At 38.6% G+C, this 14,174-nt stretch overlaps 1 protein-coding gene across 1 annotated transcript in view; it reads left to right on the top strand.

Moving 5' to 3' along the window:
* The window catches only part of AHI1 (Abelson helper integration site 1), a 345,247-nt gene that overhangs the window by 13,566 nt on the left and 317,507 nt on the right, over nucleotides 1-14,174 (top strand). The window contains 2 exon segments of the mRNA XM_042782719.1: nucleotides 5,144-5,712; nucleotides 9,838-10,028. Of these exon segments, the coding sequence (XP_042638653.1) occupies nucleotides 5,144-5,712; nucleotides 9,838-10,028 (760 nt within the window).

The raw sequence follows: 14,174 nt of genomic DNA, 5'->3' as shown, positions 1-14,174 counted from the left end.
GGTCGCTATGAGTCGGAAATGACTCGACGGCACCTAACAACAACAACAATAATCCTACAGTTATTTCCTTTAAAAGGATCTATAAGGATGATCTCTTTTCACAATGATTAGTTCATATTTTCAAATTTTGGTAACTATAATGAGACATGAAGCATTTGTCAATATCTGTTGTGCGTTAAGCACTATACTAAGTGCTTTACATTTAATAACTCACCTAATTCTCAAAAAGGTCAAAACACCAAACCAGTTATCTTCAGGTCGATTCTGACTCATACCGACCTTGTGGGACAGAGTGGAATCCATAGGGTTTCCAAGGCTGTAAATTTTTACGGACGCATACTGTCTCATCTCTCTCTCTCATGGATTCAAACCACTTATCTGTTGGTTAGCAGCTAAATGCTTTAACCACTATACCACCAAACTTCCTAGAATCCTATAAAGTCAGTATAGATTGGAGAACTGAAGTACAGAGATGTTTTGGTTTCCTCTGTGTCCCTCTAACAGAAAATACCACAAGTGGGATGGCTTTAACAAACAGGAGTTTATTCTATTGTAGTTTTAGAGGCTAGAAGTCTGAGTTCAAAGTGTCATGCTCTAGGGACTGATTGTAAACCCCTCAACCTTGGGCTTCAGCTCTGTCTCCTACTCCCAGCCCACTGAAGCTGGAGGCTTTTCTTCATTCAGGCAGCTGCTGGCTGCTGAGGCTGACAAACCCAAGGTCGGTAAGTAAAAAAGGCACAGTCCCGATGTTATCAAACAACATGGCAGGCCACTAATTCAAGTCCAGATGAAGTCACAAGATTGGCAGAGCATGGCAGGCTGCTGAACAGTGAGTTGGCTACATGCGGGATTCAAGCATGCCAAAAAGCTGGAGGTGTTTCTCAAAGTTGCTTCTTAGATACTGGAAGCAGCCCACATCCCTAAATCAGCTACTCAGCTGCTCCAGTAGGTTCCACCATGGAGTTAATTACTATTCTCACCATGGTGAGCCAACTGCCCAGCCACTAAACCAGGCCCAGCCAACTTGACACACAACTTTAACTACCACAAGAGATTAAGTAATTTATCCAGGATTAGACAGCTAGTAAGTGGTGAGTCCAAGTCCTCCTGGTTCCAGAGCCAGTCTTCATGATATTGCTGCTGTACTGCTTCCCTGCTGTGCTGGTGTGTAGAGTGGGTCAATGTACACCTCTTAGTAAGGAGGACAAGGGATCATGATTTATTGTCCAAATAATAATATTATTAGAGAACTTAACGTGAATTGACTGAAAGTGAACAAGGTAACTATACAAAAACTATTATGCCCTAGAAACAGTGAATTAGAAAATATTAGAGGAAAAAATAAAAAAATTAACAGATGAGGAGCACATACATAGAATCTATAAAGGCTCTGAATGATGTTAAGACTAAATTTTCCCAGAGAACAGATTGATATAGGAAAAACCTGTAAATTTAATTAGATGTTAAAGAAAACTTGTACTTCATTCCGGTTCTTTCTAATTGATTTAGAAATTTGACCCAGTTGTAGTTTCCAGTGGACATTTTTTTAGTTGACAAAATTAGACTAAAGTTAATCAAAAAGAATAAAAGAGGAATGAGAGTAGAATAACTTTTCCAGATATTTACAGAAGTTATAATTCAAGGGCTTGTTCTGAGATGGTTGCTTTGGCTTTTGGGGAAAAGGTGAGTTAAAGCCTCATTTTATCTACACACTAAATACCACTTCAGACCTCTTAAAGAATTCAATGTAAAATATCTAACTTAGTAAACAAATACTGAAATAAGAAAATAGAAAGATAGAAGAATGCACAAAGATATCATAGGAGTTTGAACAGATGTATTTAGAACATGCAAAAGTTGATCATAATCTAATCTATGAAACATTAAATTCCATAAGGCAGACATTTTTTCACTGTAGTACAACAAAACTTAAAATTGATAACCCAGGTTTACAATTTATAAGTCACTTAGAAATTTAAAAAGTATTTGATATAACTGTTAAAGGAAAAAAAGGAAATGAAAGCTCCCAAAACAGGCTATTTAAAAAGTAATGAAAGTGTCAGTGTAATGGTACTGAACGTATTACAGTATTTAAAGAAGTTCTGGTTAGTGGTCAGATACCTTAGGCACTGTGCCTCCAGAGCTCCCAGTGAGTATATATAGGATTATGTGAATAGAATATACATGTAAATTATATAAACTATATTAAATATAAATTGTATTGAATTATATAGATTATAAATAAGATTATATTCACTATTAATCATACTATTAATAGTAGTAGAGTTGACAGATCAGTGAAACAGAGTAAATATGTGTAAATCAAAACTAATCCTCATTAATTCGTTTTCCCAGGGTTTAATTTTTAAAATCTTTTTTCTAGACCATAAATGTTTCTTCTATTGCTGACACTTAGTTGTGTCTTTTTCAAATGATTTCCTTCAGGAATGTCTCACAAGTTGTGTATGTTGGCACTACATTTCTAGTTTTCACTGAAAAAGTAGAAAAATTGTGTATGACCATATTAACATAATGGAAATTCAAGATTATTGAGGTATGGCTATATTCATAGAAAGAATGCAAAAAGAAGTTTCTGAAAAGATTACCCACTGCCATTGAGTTGATTCCTCCTCATCACGACCCTAAAGGCCATAGTAGAATTGCTCATAGGGTTTCCAAGGAAGCAGACTCTCTGACCTTTCTCCTGCTGAGTTGCTGGTGGGTTTGAACAATGACCTTTTGGATAGCAGTTGAATGCTTTAACTGCTACACCACCAGAACTCCTTTTTCTGAGAAGATTACCAAAGCTGTGTGTGTGTGTGTGTGTGCGCGCGCGTGCAGCAAAGTTGAGATTTGTCTTTTTCAGTAATTTTTAAAAAATTTTGTTTCATTTCTTTTAAGTTAAGCACATATTGATACTAAAATAGAGTATATGAAAATAAACTTTATTTTTAAAAAGAGGAATTATTTTTCTTAGATTTGAATAGAGATTTTGTTTTAAGGCTATGGTTTTGTAATTTGTCCTTGGAGAACAGATAGGATTTGGAAGTATATAAAGAGTATCTTAGGAGAGCAACAGTCATGGATATATAGAGAGATACTAGTTCTTTTCCCATACATTGGTATTTTTTATCTAGAAGTTTTTTCAACAGGATTATTCCATAGTTCACCTTCAGTCTTGTTCTGGTTACCTAGTACCACTCTGACAAGAATATCCTGCAAATGAGATACTTGAACAAACAGGAGTTTACTCTCTTACAGTTTGGAGGCTGTAAGTCCGAGTTCAGAGTGCCAGGCTCTAGGGGCTGGGTGAGAGCCCCTCAGCCTTGGACTTCAGCTCTGCCTCCTGCTCCCGGCCCACTGGAGCTGGAGGATTTTCTTCACTCAGATGCTGACTGCTCAGGCTGATAAGCCCAAGGTTGACAAGTAACAAGGCACAGTCCCGTTGTTACCAAACCACACGGCAGGCCATTCATTCAAGTCCATTAAAGGTCCCAAGGTTGGCAGAGCATGGCAGGCTGCTGCACAATGATTATTTTTCTTAAGTTTGACACGACTCCATGCAGGGTGCAAGCATGCTATAAGCTAGAGACCATTCCCCAAGGGTTCTCCTTACATACAGGAAGCCGACCACATCCCAAAGGCAGCTGCTCAGCTGCTCCCAGTAGATTCCACCATGGAGTTGATGACCAGTCTCATCATGGAGAATACTACATCCAGCTCCCTAGCCACTCAGCCAGACCTAGGCAAGCTGACACACAAACCTAACTACCACAAGTCTTCATTGGTAAGCTCATCCATTCCTGGGAGGATGATTTATTTTGATTTTGGCTTTGTCATGTAGCTTTTTAGTTTTGTCTGTTCTGTTTTTCAACACAACTCTTTTTATCAATGAAAATTTTATAGTATGTACATTTTGTTTTCGTCCAACATCCTTTTGGGTTTTTTATGATTGTTAATTATGCTTATTTTAAATTCTTGTTTATGCTATTAATGCATTTATCTTGAGTGTTAATTTTTCTGTTTTGTTGGACATGGTACCTCTCTTTCATTGTGTTTCTTGCCTTTGTTTTCAGTTATGTTGTTGTCTTTATTTCTGAGAATCACTGTTTTCTGCCTGTTTAATGGTTTTAACATAGTCGTCTTCTGCTGATGGTGAGGTTGTACCTATCAGAATCACACTGCCCTATTTTTCTATATCCAGCTGCTTTATCCTCTGGGTAAAAGGTTCTTGCTACTTAACACAAATGGAGTTGGGGGTGGACAGAGCCATCCATCCCATCTGTCAGTTGGCCATCCAAAGGTTTATCCCTCTCTTCTCATATTACTTAGTTCTGACTTCTTACCCTTAACTCTGGCGAAGTCTTTTCTTATGGACTGTGGTTTCTTTCCTGTTAAATGGCTCTGATCCTGCCTGTTTTTTATCCTTGATGAATTTCTCACAAATACTTCACTATTAGGAGCATTTTTTTCTTGATTTCCAGCCTTTTGCTGATTTTTTTTTTCTTTTTTAAAATACCTCTAATTTCTAATAATTTTGATTGGGGAAAAAAGTATAGGTATGTGCTTAATCATTTGAATTAACTTGATAAAATTTATTTTTAGCAGTATTTTTAGTGATATATCTGGACTAATTGTGGGGTAGTCCTAGCACTATAGATTTTTTTTGTTTTTTAGCACTATAGATTTTTGCGTTTAGAATGTAATTATGAAGCAAGATAAATCACCCATGTTTTCCACTGGGAAACCTGAAATGCCTTGCTCTTAATAGCTCTATTAGCCAATTTCTCAAATATCTCTTAGAGTGTAGATCATTTTGTCAATGAGGATAAATAGCAGTTGAGGTTTGAGCAACTGATTCACTTCTGAAAATCATTGTTTTTTCCCATGTTGATTTGTTAAATCATTTAATCTGAAGTTACTTTCAGAGATGACTGATCTAATGCTGGAAAGAATAAACTAGGAGAGTGTTCATCAGTGCTCTAGAAAATGGTATCATTATATTCAAGTAAAAAACCTGAATAATCTTTTCAGTATTACATATTGTTGAACATTAATTGCTGTTCTTGCATTGTTTCTTGTTATCTTTATGTAACCAAACTCTGCTTTGCTGAAACTTTGTTACTGTGTCTCCTTTGCTTAGACTGACCCCTTTGGAAGCAATCTTCAGAATATTGAAGAAACTAAAAGTGATGATGTAAGTGTTATTAACACTAATTACCCGAAGAGTAGCATGCAAGTCACTAAAAATAAACTAAGGAATACACAGTTAACTGAATATCCAAACGATGATGCTATCATAAAGGAAGAAAAACAAAGAAAGTTAAATAAAAAGGTTACAAAAGCAGTGCTTCAGGTGACTACACAGGAAATGGAACAAAAAACCTCTGAGAGGAAGGTGGACTCTACACATCAGAAAGCACGAAAAAAGTCACAGTCGGGTGTCGCTCACATGAAAAGTGAGAAGGAAAATGAAGGAAACGAGAATAATGATTTAGATGAGGAAGAAGAACTAATGCAAGCATATCAGCTTCAAGTAGCTGGAGAAATGGCACAGGAAATCAAGAAGAAAATAAGAAAGAAACTGAAGGAACAGCTGACTCACTTTCCCTCAGATACTTCATGGCACAATGACGCATCGAGCAGTGAAAGCAGTGAAAAAAGGAAAAAGAAAAAAAAGAAAATGCCAGTCCCGTCTGCAGCTGAAACAAGGTACTTTATGTGGATAAATGTAAAATGCTCTCTTACACACAGTATTATTTTCAACTCTTGAGTGATATCTGAAATATAACAACAAAAAATTCTTAGTCTTTCATTTGGAGATGTTGGCAGAATAAGAATAACAGCTGATGTTATTTACACAGCCCTTAACCATTGTCCCTGAGTTGCTTCTAACTCCCAGGCCTGTCCCATACGTGTCGGAGCAGAGCTGTGCCCCACAGAGTGTGCAGTGGCTCATTTTCAGAAGTCGGCTGCCAGGCATTTCTTGGGAGGTGCTTACCAGTGGACTGGAACCTTTAGTCTTTTAGTTAACAGCCAAGCATATTGACCGTTTGTACCACCCAGGGACTCCTGCGCAGCCCTTACTACCTGATAATGCTTTGCAAGAATTAACTCATTTATTCCTTATAACAGCTCTGTGAGGAAATGGAATATTTTTATCCTATTTTATGGGCAATGAAACTGAGTAAGGAACAGAACTAGTAAGATGCTGAGACAGAACCTTGACAATCTAGTTCCAGAGTCTCTGCCCTTAACTACCCACATCTGCTTTTAAAGCAATAGAAACCTAATTACTTCTCTTTTTTTTTTTTTTTTTGATACTGCCTCAGAAACCCAAGGGGGGGTTGCTATGAGTTGGATCCAACTTGTGGTGGTTTTCTCTTTTTTTTTTTTTTTTTTGAGTTGCAATGCCTGATTCTTTTTCTAAAACACTAGCTTTGATATCTTTTTTACCCCATTATGTAAATAATATTTGTTCAGTGTAGAACATACAGACAAAAAGAAGGAAATAAAAGTACCCATAATCATACAAAGCCATACAGAGATAATCACTATTAGCAATTTGGTGTTTGTCTAGTAAACATACAAAACCATACAAAGATAATCAGTAATAGCTGTTTGGTTTGTTTAGTCCTTTTCAACGTTTGCATAAATAAGGTGGATTTCTCTGGGTATATTCATATTTATCTGTCTCTCCTTGGGAAAAATAATAAAGTGAAAAAGGACTTTTAACAGCTGTGCTTCCCCCCACACACATCCCGCAAACTACATTTAGAAAAGCAACTTGAGGTGGGAACCTTAAATTCTGTTCTACATGTAAATATTCCTTAGCGTTCAGGGCCAATTTAGGTACAGTCCCCAGCTTTAAAAAACAAAAAAACCTCTTATTAGAGCTACATAACTAGTAGTGACAGAGAGAAAAGGCATATTGCATTGCTATAGGGATGTGTTAGTATATGTATTAGCTATTGCTGCATTAAAAATTACCCTAAGCCCGCAGGCTCAGGACCACAGTCTCTGGGGACATGATCAGTCGACACAACATAGTACATCAAAATTGTGCTCTTCGTCCTACTTTGGTGAGTAGTGACTGGGGTCTTAAAAGCTTTCAAGTGGCCATCTATGATGCAACTGTTGGTCTCCTCTGACTTGGAGCAAAGAAGAGTGAAGAAAATCAAAGTCATTTGGAAATAGTTAGTTCAAAGACACGATGGACCATGAGAACCTCAGCCTTCACGACCTGAGACCAGAAGAACTAAAAGATGGCCTGGCTACCAATGCCAGCCACTTGGAAAGGGATCAGAATTGGAGATGCTATTTACAGTGGGAGGAAAAATGTGAAACAAAATTCAAAAACACAAAAATGACCCAAATTATTGGTCAGATAGAAGATTGTGGAACCCCGAGTCTATGGCCCCGGGTTATCCTTCAGGCCTAGAAATGGATTCAGTTCTGTGGATTGGCTCTCAGCCCAACAGTAGAAGGACCTGCATGCAGACTACCTACTCCAGGGAGATGCACCCATGTACCCTAGGGAGATACATCCCTTAGATCAATCGACCATGAGACGTCAGTGGGGTAGTGCTCACATAGAGGGAAAGCTGGACAGACAGGAATGTATAGATAAGGGCACAGGGAGGAGGTAGTCACAGGGAGGAGAGGAGGAGAGATTTTTATGGTTGGGGATTATAATTGGGGCTATGAAATCAAATGGGCATGAACTGTTGAATATTAAATCTGCTTTGTAAATTTGTACCCAAAGCACAATTAAGAAAAAAACTGCCCCAGTTTTAGCAGCTTAAAACAACAAACGTATTAAGTCAGTTTCTATGGGTCAGGAATCTCAGTATGGTTTACTTGGGCGCCTCTGACTCGGTCTGTGTCAAGGCTGCAGTCAGCGTGTCAGCCAGGGTAATAATTTTCTCAAGACTTGACTGAAGAGGATCTGCCAAGAGACATAGATAGCTGTTGAAAGGCCTCAGAAGATCCACTTTTTGCACATTCATGTAGCTGTGGGTTGGTGTCAGGTCCTCATTGGCTGTTGGCTGGAGGCATCCGTTCCTTGCCATGTGGGCTGCTCACAACATGGCCACTTGCTTCCTCCACGTGAGGGCTGAGAGAGAGAGCAAGACTGAAATCAGTCTTAGAACTGAATCTCAGAAGTAGTGTCCATTACTTTAGTTGTATTGTGTCTGTTAGAAGTGAGTTACTAGGTCCAGCCCACACTCAACAGGAGGGAATTTCACAAAGACAAGAAGGTGGAACTCAATGGGGGCCATCTTAAAGGCTGCTTACCACCAAAAAACAAACCTATTGCTGTTGAGTTGATTTTGAGTAAGTGACCCTGTAGGACAGAGTAGTACTGCCCATAGGGTTTCCAAGGCTAAATCTTTATGGAAGCAGACTGTCTCATCTTTTTCCTGTGGAACAGCTGGTGGGTTGCAATCACTGATGTTTTGGTTTACAGCTGAGAGCTTTACCCATTGCACAACAAGTGCTGGCTTCTGCTTACCACCAAAACAACAAACCAAACTCACTGCCATCAAGTCTATTCCAACTCATAGTGACCTCCATTGGGTTTCCGAGGTGGTCAACCTTTATGGAAGTAGAATGCCCTATCTTTATTCCACAGAGCAGCTGGTGGGTTTGAACCACCAACCTTCTGGTTAGCAGTCAGATGCCTTTGGCACTGTGCCATCAGAGCTTCTTTTGCCTACCACAGTGTATTATACATCTTTTTTCTAATTGCTGTACCATTGTGATGAACTGATGAGCCAGTCTTTGTAAACAGGGTTACGTCACGAATTTTAAATAAAACCTTGCCTTACATAACAGTGGCATGCAAAGGATAGTTGTTCTCTTCAAATAATAGTATTTGGTGGTGTGGTAAAATCATGTGTCATTCTGGAATGACTAATTTGAAATCATTCTCGAATCTTTTTTTTCTTCAGCTTTTTTTTTTTTTGGACATATAACTGTATTAGAAGTAAGTTTTTGAGTATTATTACAAAGATTTTGTACTTGATAAATCACAAGCAAATGTCATGAGGCTGATTTCTTCCTGCAACTCAGTATGCATCTTGGCTGCCACCTCTTACAGCTACTGGTTTATGTAATACACATTTTAATTTTAGTAATAGCCTTCTCGGAGCTCTGGTAGCATAGGGGCTAAGGCACTTGACTGCTAACCAGAAGGCTGGCGATTCAAACCCACCAGCCACTCTTCGGAAGGAAGATGGGGCAATCTTCTGTGTGATACTGCCTCAGAAACCCAAGGAGAGGTCGCTATGAGTCGGGTCCGACTCGATGACACACAATAGCCTTCTGACAATGTAGTGTCACACTAGACACTAGAAGACCCAAACAATTGACTTTTACCTAGAAATCAGTATGTGAAACCTCTTGAAAACAAAACAAATAAATATAAAACATTTTTTTGACCTTTAAATAAAATAATTATTAAATAAAATAATTCAGATATTCATTAATCATTTACTTGGCAGCTGGGTGAGGATACTTTGATCAATCATGTCCAAAAGCAGGCAGATCCATTGCTCATGAAATACAATTTTATTTTTTTCTCTGGGATATAGAGCCTAGTTTAAGTTGACTTGTGGGCTGTATACCTAATAACCAAGTATGAAGTCATACCCATAATAACTAATTTGACAGCTAACCATTTTATTATGTAAAAATCTGCATATATTTTCCGAGCCAGAAATAGTATCAGTTTTAAGATCATCCTTGCCTTTATTCACTGTTCACTTTGCTGTACTAAGAATAATTGTAATGATGTAGTATTTATAATGGCATGTTCTTGGACTGTATTTGCAGTATATTGACCGTCTCTGAACTTGAGCATGACAAAGTTGAAGGTGAACAAAAGAAGGATTCTCCGGGTAGTGTAATAGCTTTAGATTCTCATCAAAATAATGAAATAAACTCAACTGAACAAAATGTAGAAGACAACATTGAAGGTGACAGAAAATCCAAACCAAAAAAAACAAAAAAGAAAGCTAAAGCAGGTTTGTTACCTATATTAAATGAAAAATATGTGCTTGTTAGAAATGACTTGATTTGAGAAATTAATCCTTAGAACAAATGGGAACCTGGTCCCAAAAGATAATTGAAAATACTCCAACAAAGAGCACTTGGTCCTTATTTTTTGATTCATCTAGATTAAAACTTGTTTATTTGTAACTGGATCTCTGTGGCCAGTTTATATTCTTTGAATCATGTCTTAATTAACTCTTTGCTTCATTTAACTCGACTCTAGAATGATACGGACTCTGTAGTAGCTATTGTGGCATAGAGGATTTTTTCCTTATACCAGTGAGTTCACAGGCCATAAATGATTAAGATACATATATTTTTTTAAAATGCATAATTTTTGAAAACTGGAAATGCTCAACCACATTATAGATATTAAGGGTGTATCTCTTTCCTTCACACTGTCTCTTTGAAATTCCTTATCTTTCTTTTCTTTCCTGCTATTTCTTTCCTTCTCTTGCTTTCTGTTTTCCCCTTTTCTCATTTATTTTCTCTTTGGCACTAAAACACGCAGTTTTAGAATTTATGGTACTAATTCATTAGGGGGTACAATTGAGGTGTTTTCTGATTTCTATAATTTTATTAAAATATACAGATAGATTAATGTACATTTCACACTTAGTGTGATTTTTCACAAATTGAACAAACCTGTAAAATGATTACCTAAATCAAGAAAGAGAACCTCATTAGCCCCGAGGCCTCCTTAAGTCAGTTCTAGTCAGCTGCTCTTCAGGAGTAGCCTATCCTGACATCTAATGCAGAGTGCATTTTTGTCATTTTTGTACTTTATGTAAACAGAGTGGTAAAGACTATGTTCTTTGTACCTGACTTTTTTTCCTCAACATTGTATTTGTGAGATTTAACATTTTTGTGTACAGCTGGGCTTTTTCATTCTCATTTCTGTTTTTGTATTTTATCCATTGTTGAAATGTACCATAATTTATTTATCTAAGTCTACTGAATTGTTTCCATTTTAGGCTACTAGATATAAAGCTGCAGTGAACATTTTGGTTATGTCTTTTATTATTATTATTATTATTGTGACTTGGGTGAGAGTTTACAGAGCAAATTTATTTTTCATACAGCAGTTCACATATGCTTTGTCTCATGACATTGACTGCAATTGCCACAGTGCAACAGTTCCCCGCCCACTTCCTTCCCATAATTACTGCTTCCCTGTGTCCTTCCCTCACATACACTCCTGCCCCTTGAGCTAGAGTCTCCCTGTGCATAACAGCCCTTCTAGTCTCCCATGATTGATCTCTCCAAAGAGTGTATCTACCTAATGTAAATGTTCAATTCATATGTCTGTTTTTTGCTTGGCTGGAAGCCACAGGTGTGGGTTCAATTCTAGACCTGAAGGGCAGCTAGGGGCCATAGTCTCAGGGGTTCTACCAGGCTCTAGCAGACTAGCGAACATGATCCCTTTTATTTTTTTTTATGATTTTGAGTTTTGTTCCACATTGTTCTCCTACTCTATCCAGGATCTCTTACATAGATCCCCCTCCAAGTAGTTGACAGTGGTAGCCGGGCATCATCTAGTTCTTCTGGTCTCATGGTCATATAGGCTGAGGATCGCAGAGTGTACCAGTTGCTAGGACTAATAGTTTCTATATGTATTTGGTTTTCTTCGTCCTTCTTTGCTCTGGATGAGGAGTGACCCATCGTTGCATCTAGATGGCCACTTGCAAGCTTTTAAGATCCCATTCACTACTCACCAAAGTAGGATGTGGAACGATGTTTTTGTGTAATATGTTATGCCAGTTGAGCTTGATGTCCCCTGCAACCATGGTCCTAAGTCCACAGGTCCAACTATTCACTCCCTCTGGGTAACTGGTTGTGGCCAAGAAGTGACTACAACCTTGAGCCCTGTCACCTCTACTGTATATCTTGGAATTCTTATAGAACATACCAGTATACTTGTAGAAACATTGTCTGCTGATCCTATACATGGTCATGGGCACACTACCCCCTGGATAGACATACCTACTAGTTCAGCCTGTCTACCCATCTATCCACCAATTAATGCTTGCCTTCATGGACAACACAGTACTGTATGTACAAAAGGGTTCTTCTTTGTTGTCTGTACCTCCTTTGCACCTCGCTATATTTTCCTCTTCCTCAGTGCCACTGTATTGATCACTCACATTTGGTACATTGCCTTTCTCTTCATCCAAATCAGTACTTGTCTCTACCTATCTAACAGTGTTCCCTCTCCTCCACTCCTACCCCTAGTAACCAACAAAGAAAATTTCCTTCCATACATAAACCTTTTCTTGACTTTTACAATAATGGACTAAAAGAATATTTGTTCTTCTGTTATTGACTTATTTCACACAGCATAATGTCTTCCAAGTTCATCCACATTGTGTGGTGTTTTGCAGATTCTATGCTTTTCTTTAGGGTTGCATAGTATTCCATTGTGTGCATGTACCATAGTGTGGTGATCATTCTTCTGCTGATGGGCACCTAGTTTGTTTCCATGTTTTGGCTATTGTAAATAGTGCTGCAATGAATATAAGTGTGCGTGTATCTGTTCTTGTCCTGACTCTTACTTCTTTAGGTTATATACCTAGTAATGGAATTGTTGATCAATGGTATTTCTAATTCCAACTTTTTAAGGAATTGCCACACTGCTTACCACAGTGGTTGTATCATTTTGCAGTCCCACCAGCAGTGTATGAGAGTCCCAATCTCTCCACATCCTTGCCAGCGTTTCTTACTTTCTGTCTTGTTGAACTTTTCTACTAGTGCTGGGGCAAGATGGTATCTCATCGTTTTGATTTGCATCTCTCTAATGGCTAATGATCATAAACGTTTCTTCATGTGTTTGCTGGATGCCTGAATATCCTCTTGGTGAAATGTCTATTCATGTCTCCTGCCCATTTTTTAATTGGATTATTTGTCTTTCTGTTGTTGAGGTGTTAACAGTTTTCTATAAATTTTAGAGATAAGTCCCTTGTCAGATAAGTCATTGGCCAAATATTTTTTTCCCAGTGTGTAGGTTTTCTTTTGACTCTTTTGGAAAAGTCTTTGGAAGCACATGAAAATTTAATTTTTAGACAGTCCCTGCTTGAAAAATTTCCCTCAGAAAGATCAGCACAAAGCTGACGATACCGATCTGTAAACTAAAGCAGCTCTTTCACACTATACCCTCTGCTTTCAGTAGTTTCATGGCTTTGCCTGTTCCCTTCCCAGACTACCTTTTTGGTGACCAGTGGTCTTACCGGTACTGCCTGTTGTTCTGACACAATTTTTCCTTTCTGGGTAGGCCCTGAAACTAGGGGTCGTAGCTCTAATTGGACTGAATCTGAGCTTGATTCAGTGCTACAACCCTGCTCTGCATTCTTTTTCCCTGCCATTGCAGCTATTGCCAATAACAGCAACCAAGGAATGATAAGTCTAGCGTTTTCCTTGTCATTCTGTATTTCCATATACATACAACTAGCCAATTCTTCAGGAGTTAGATCCACCTCTCCTAAATCCCATGAATAGCTTTTGCTTTGGGTGACCGATCTCAACAAAAGAGGTGCTTCAATCCATGGGTTTCTTTTATCCCATCCAGAAGCTAAAGGTTTCTTACTTTCCCATTTATCTCCTTTCTCCCAAAATCACGTATTCCAGAGAGTCTGGGCCGTTGCAGCAAATCCCACCATTCTGACACTAATTGCTTGAACAATTTTTCTCAGAAAGATCAGCACAAGGCCGGTCCCCATGAGGCGGAGGTTAAAGATGTCCCAAATGTCCAAACTACCATGCCACTTCATCATTTCAGACATTAACTTCTCCTCCTTCTCCCAATAATTTCCCCAGTCTTAGGGTTCTGTATTTCGCTGTAATGCCTCATAGAACTCACAGACACCCAAGGGTTCGTCTCACGTAGTAGGGGTGGAGGCTGGCAGGCTGATAAGTCCCAGGTCCATGAGTGGGTCTGGAGGATCCTCCCAATTCTCGGGGTTTGATGAACCTCGATCAGCAGATCAGATGGCGGCTGCTGTCCCAAATCCAGGGGTGAGATGAGGATGATCCAAGACACAAAGCCAGAGCAAGAGGAGAGCGAATCTTCCCAGGAGATTCGTAGGTATACCCTCAGGGAAGCTAAGGGTGGTGATTTGAATTAT

This window comes from Orycteropus afer, unplaced genomic scaffold (assembly GCF_000298275.1).
Source record: "Orycteropus afer afer isolate SDZICR_OR568_19922 unplaced genomic scaffold, OryAfe1.0 scaffold00428, whole genome shotgun sequence".
NCBI lineage: Eukaryota > Metazoa > Chordata > Mammalia > Tubulidentata > Orycteropodidae > Orycteropus > Orycteropus afer.
This window is presented reverse-complemented; position numbering and strand designations above follow the sequence as displayed.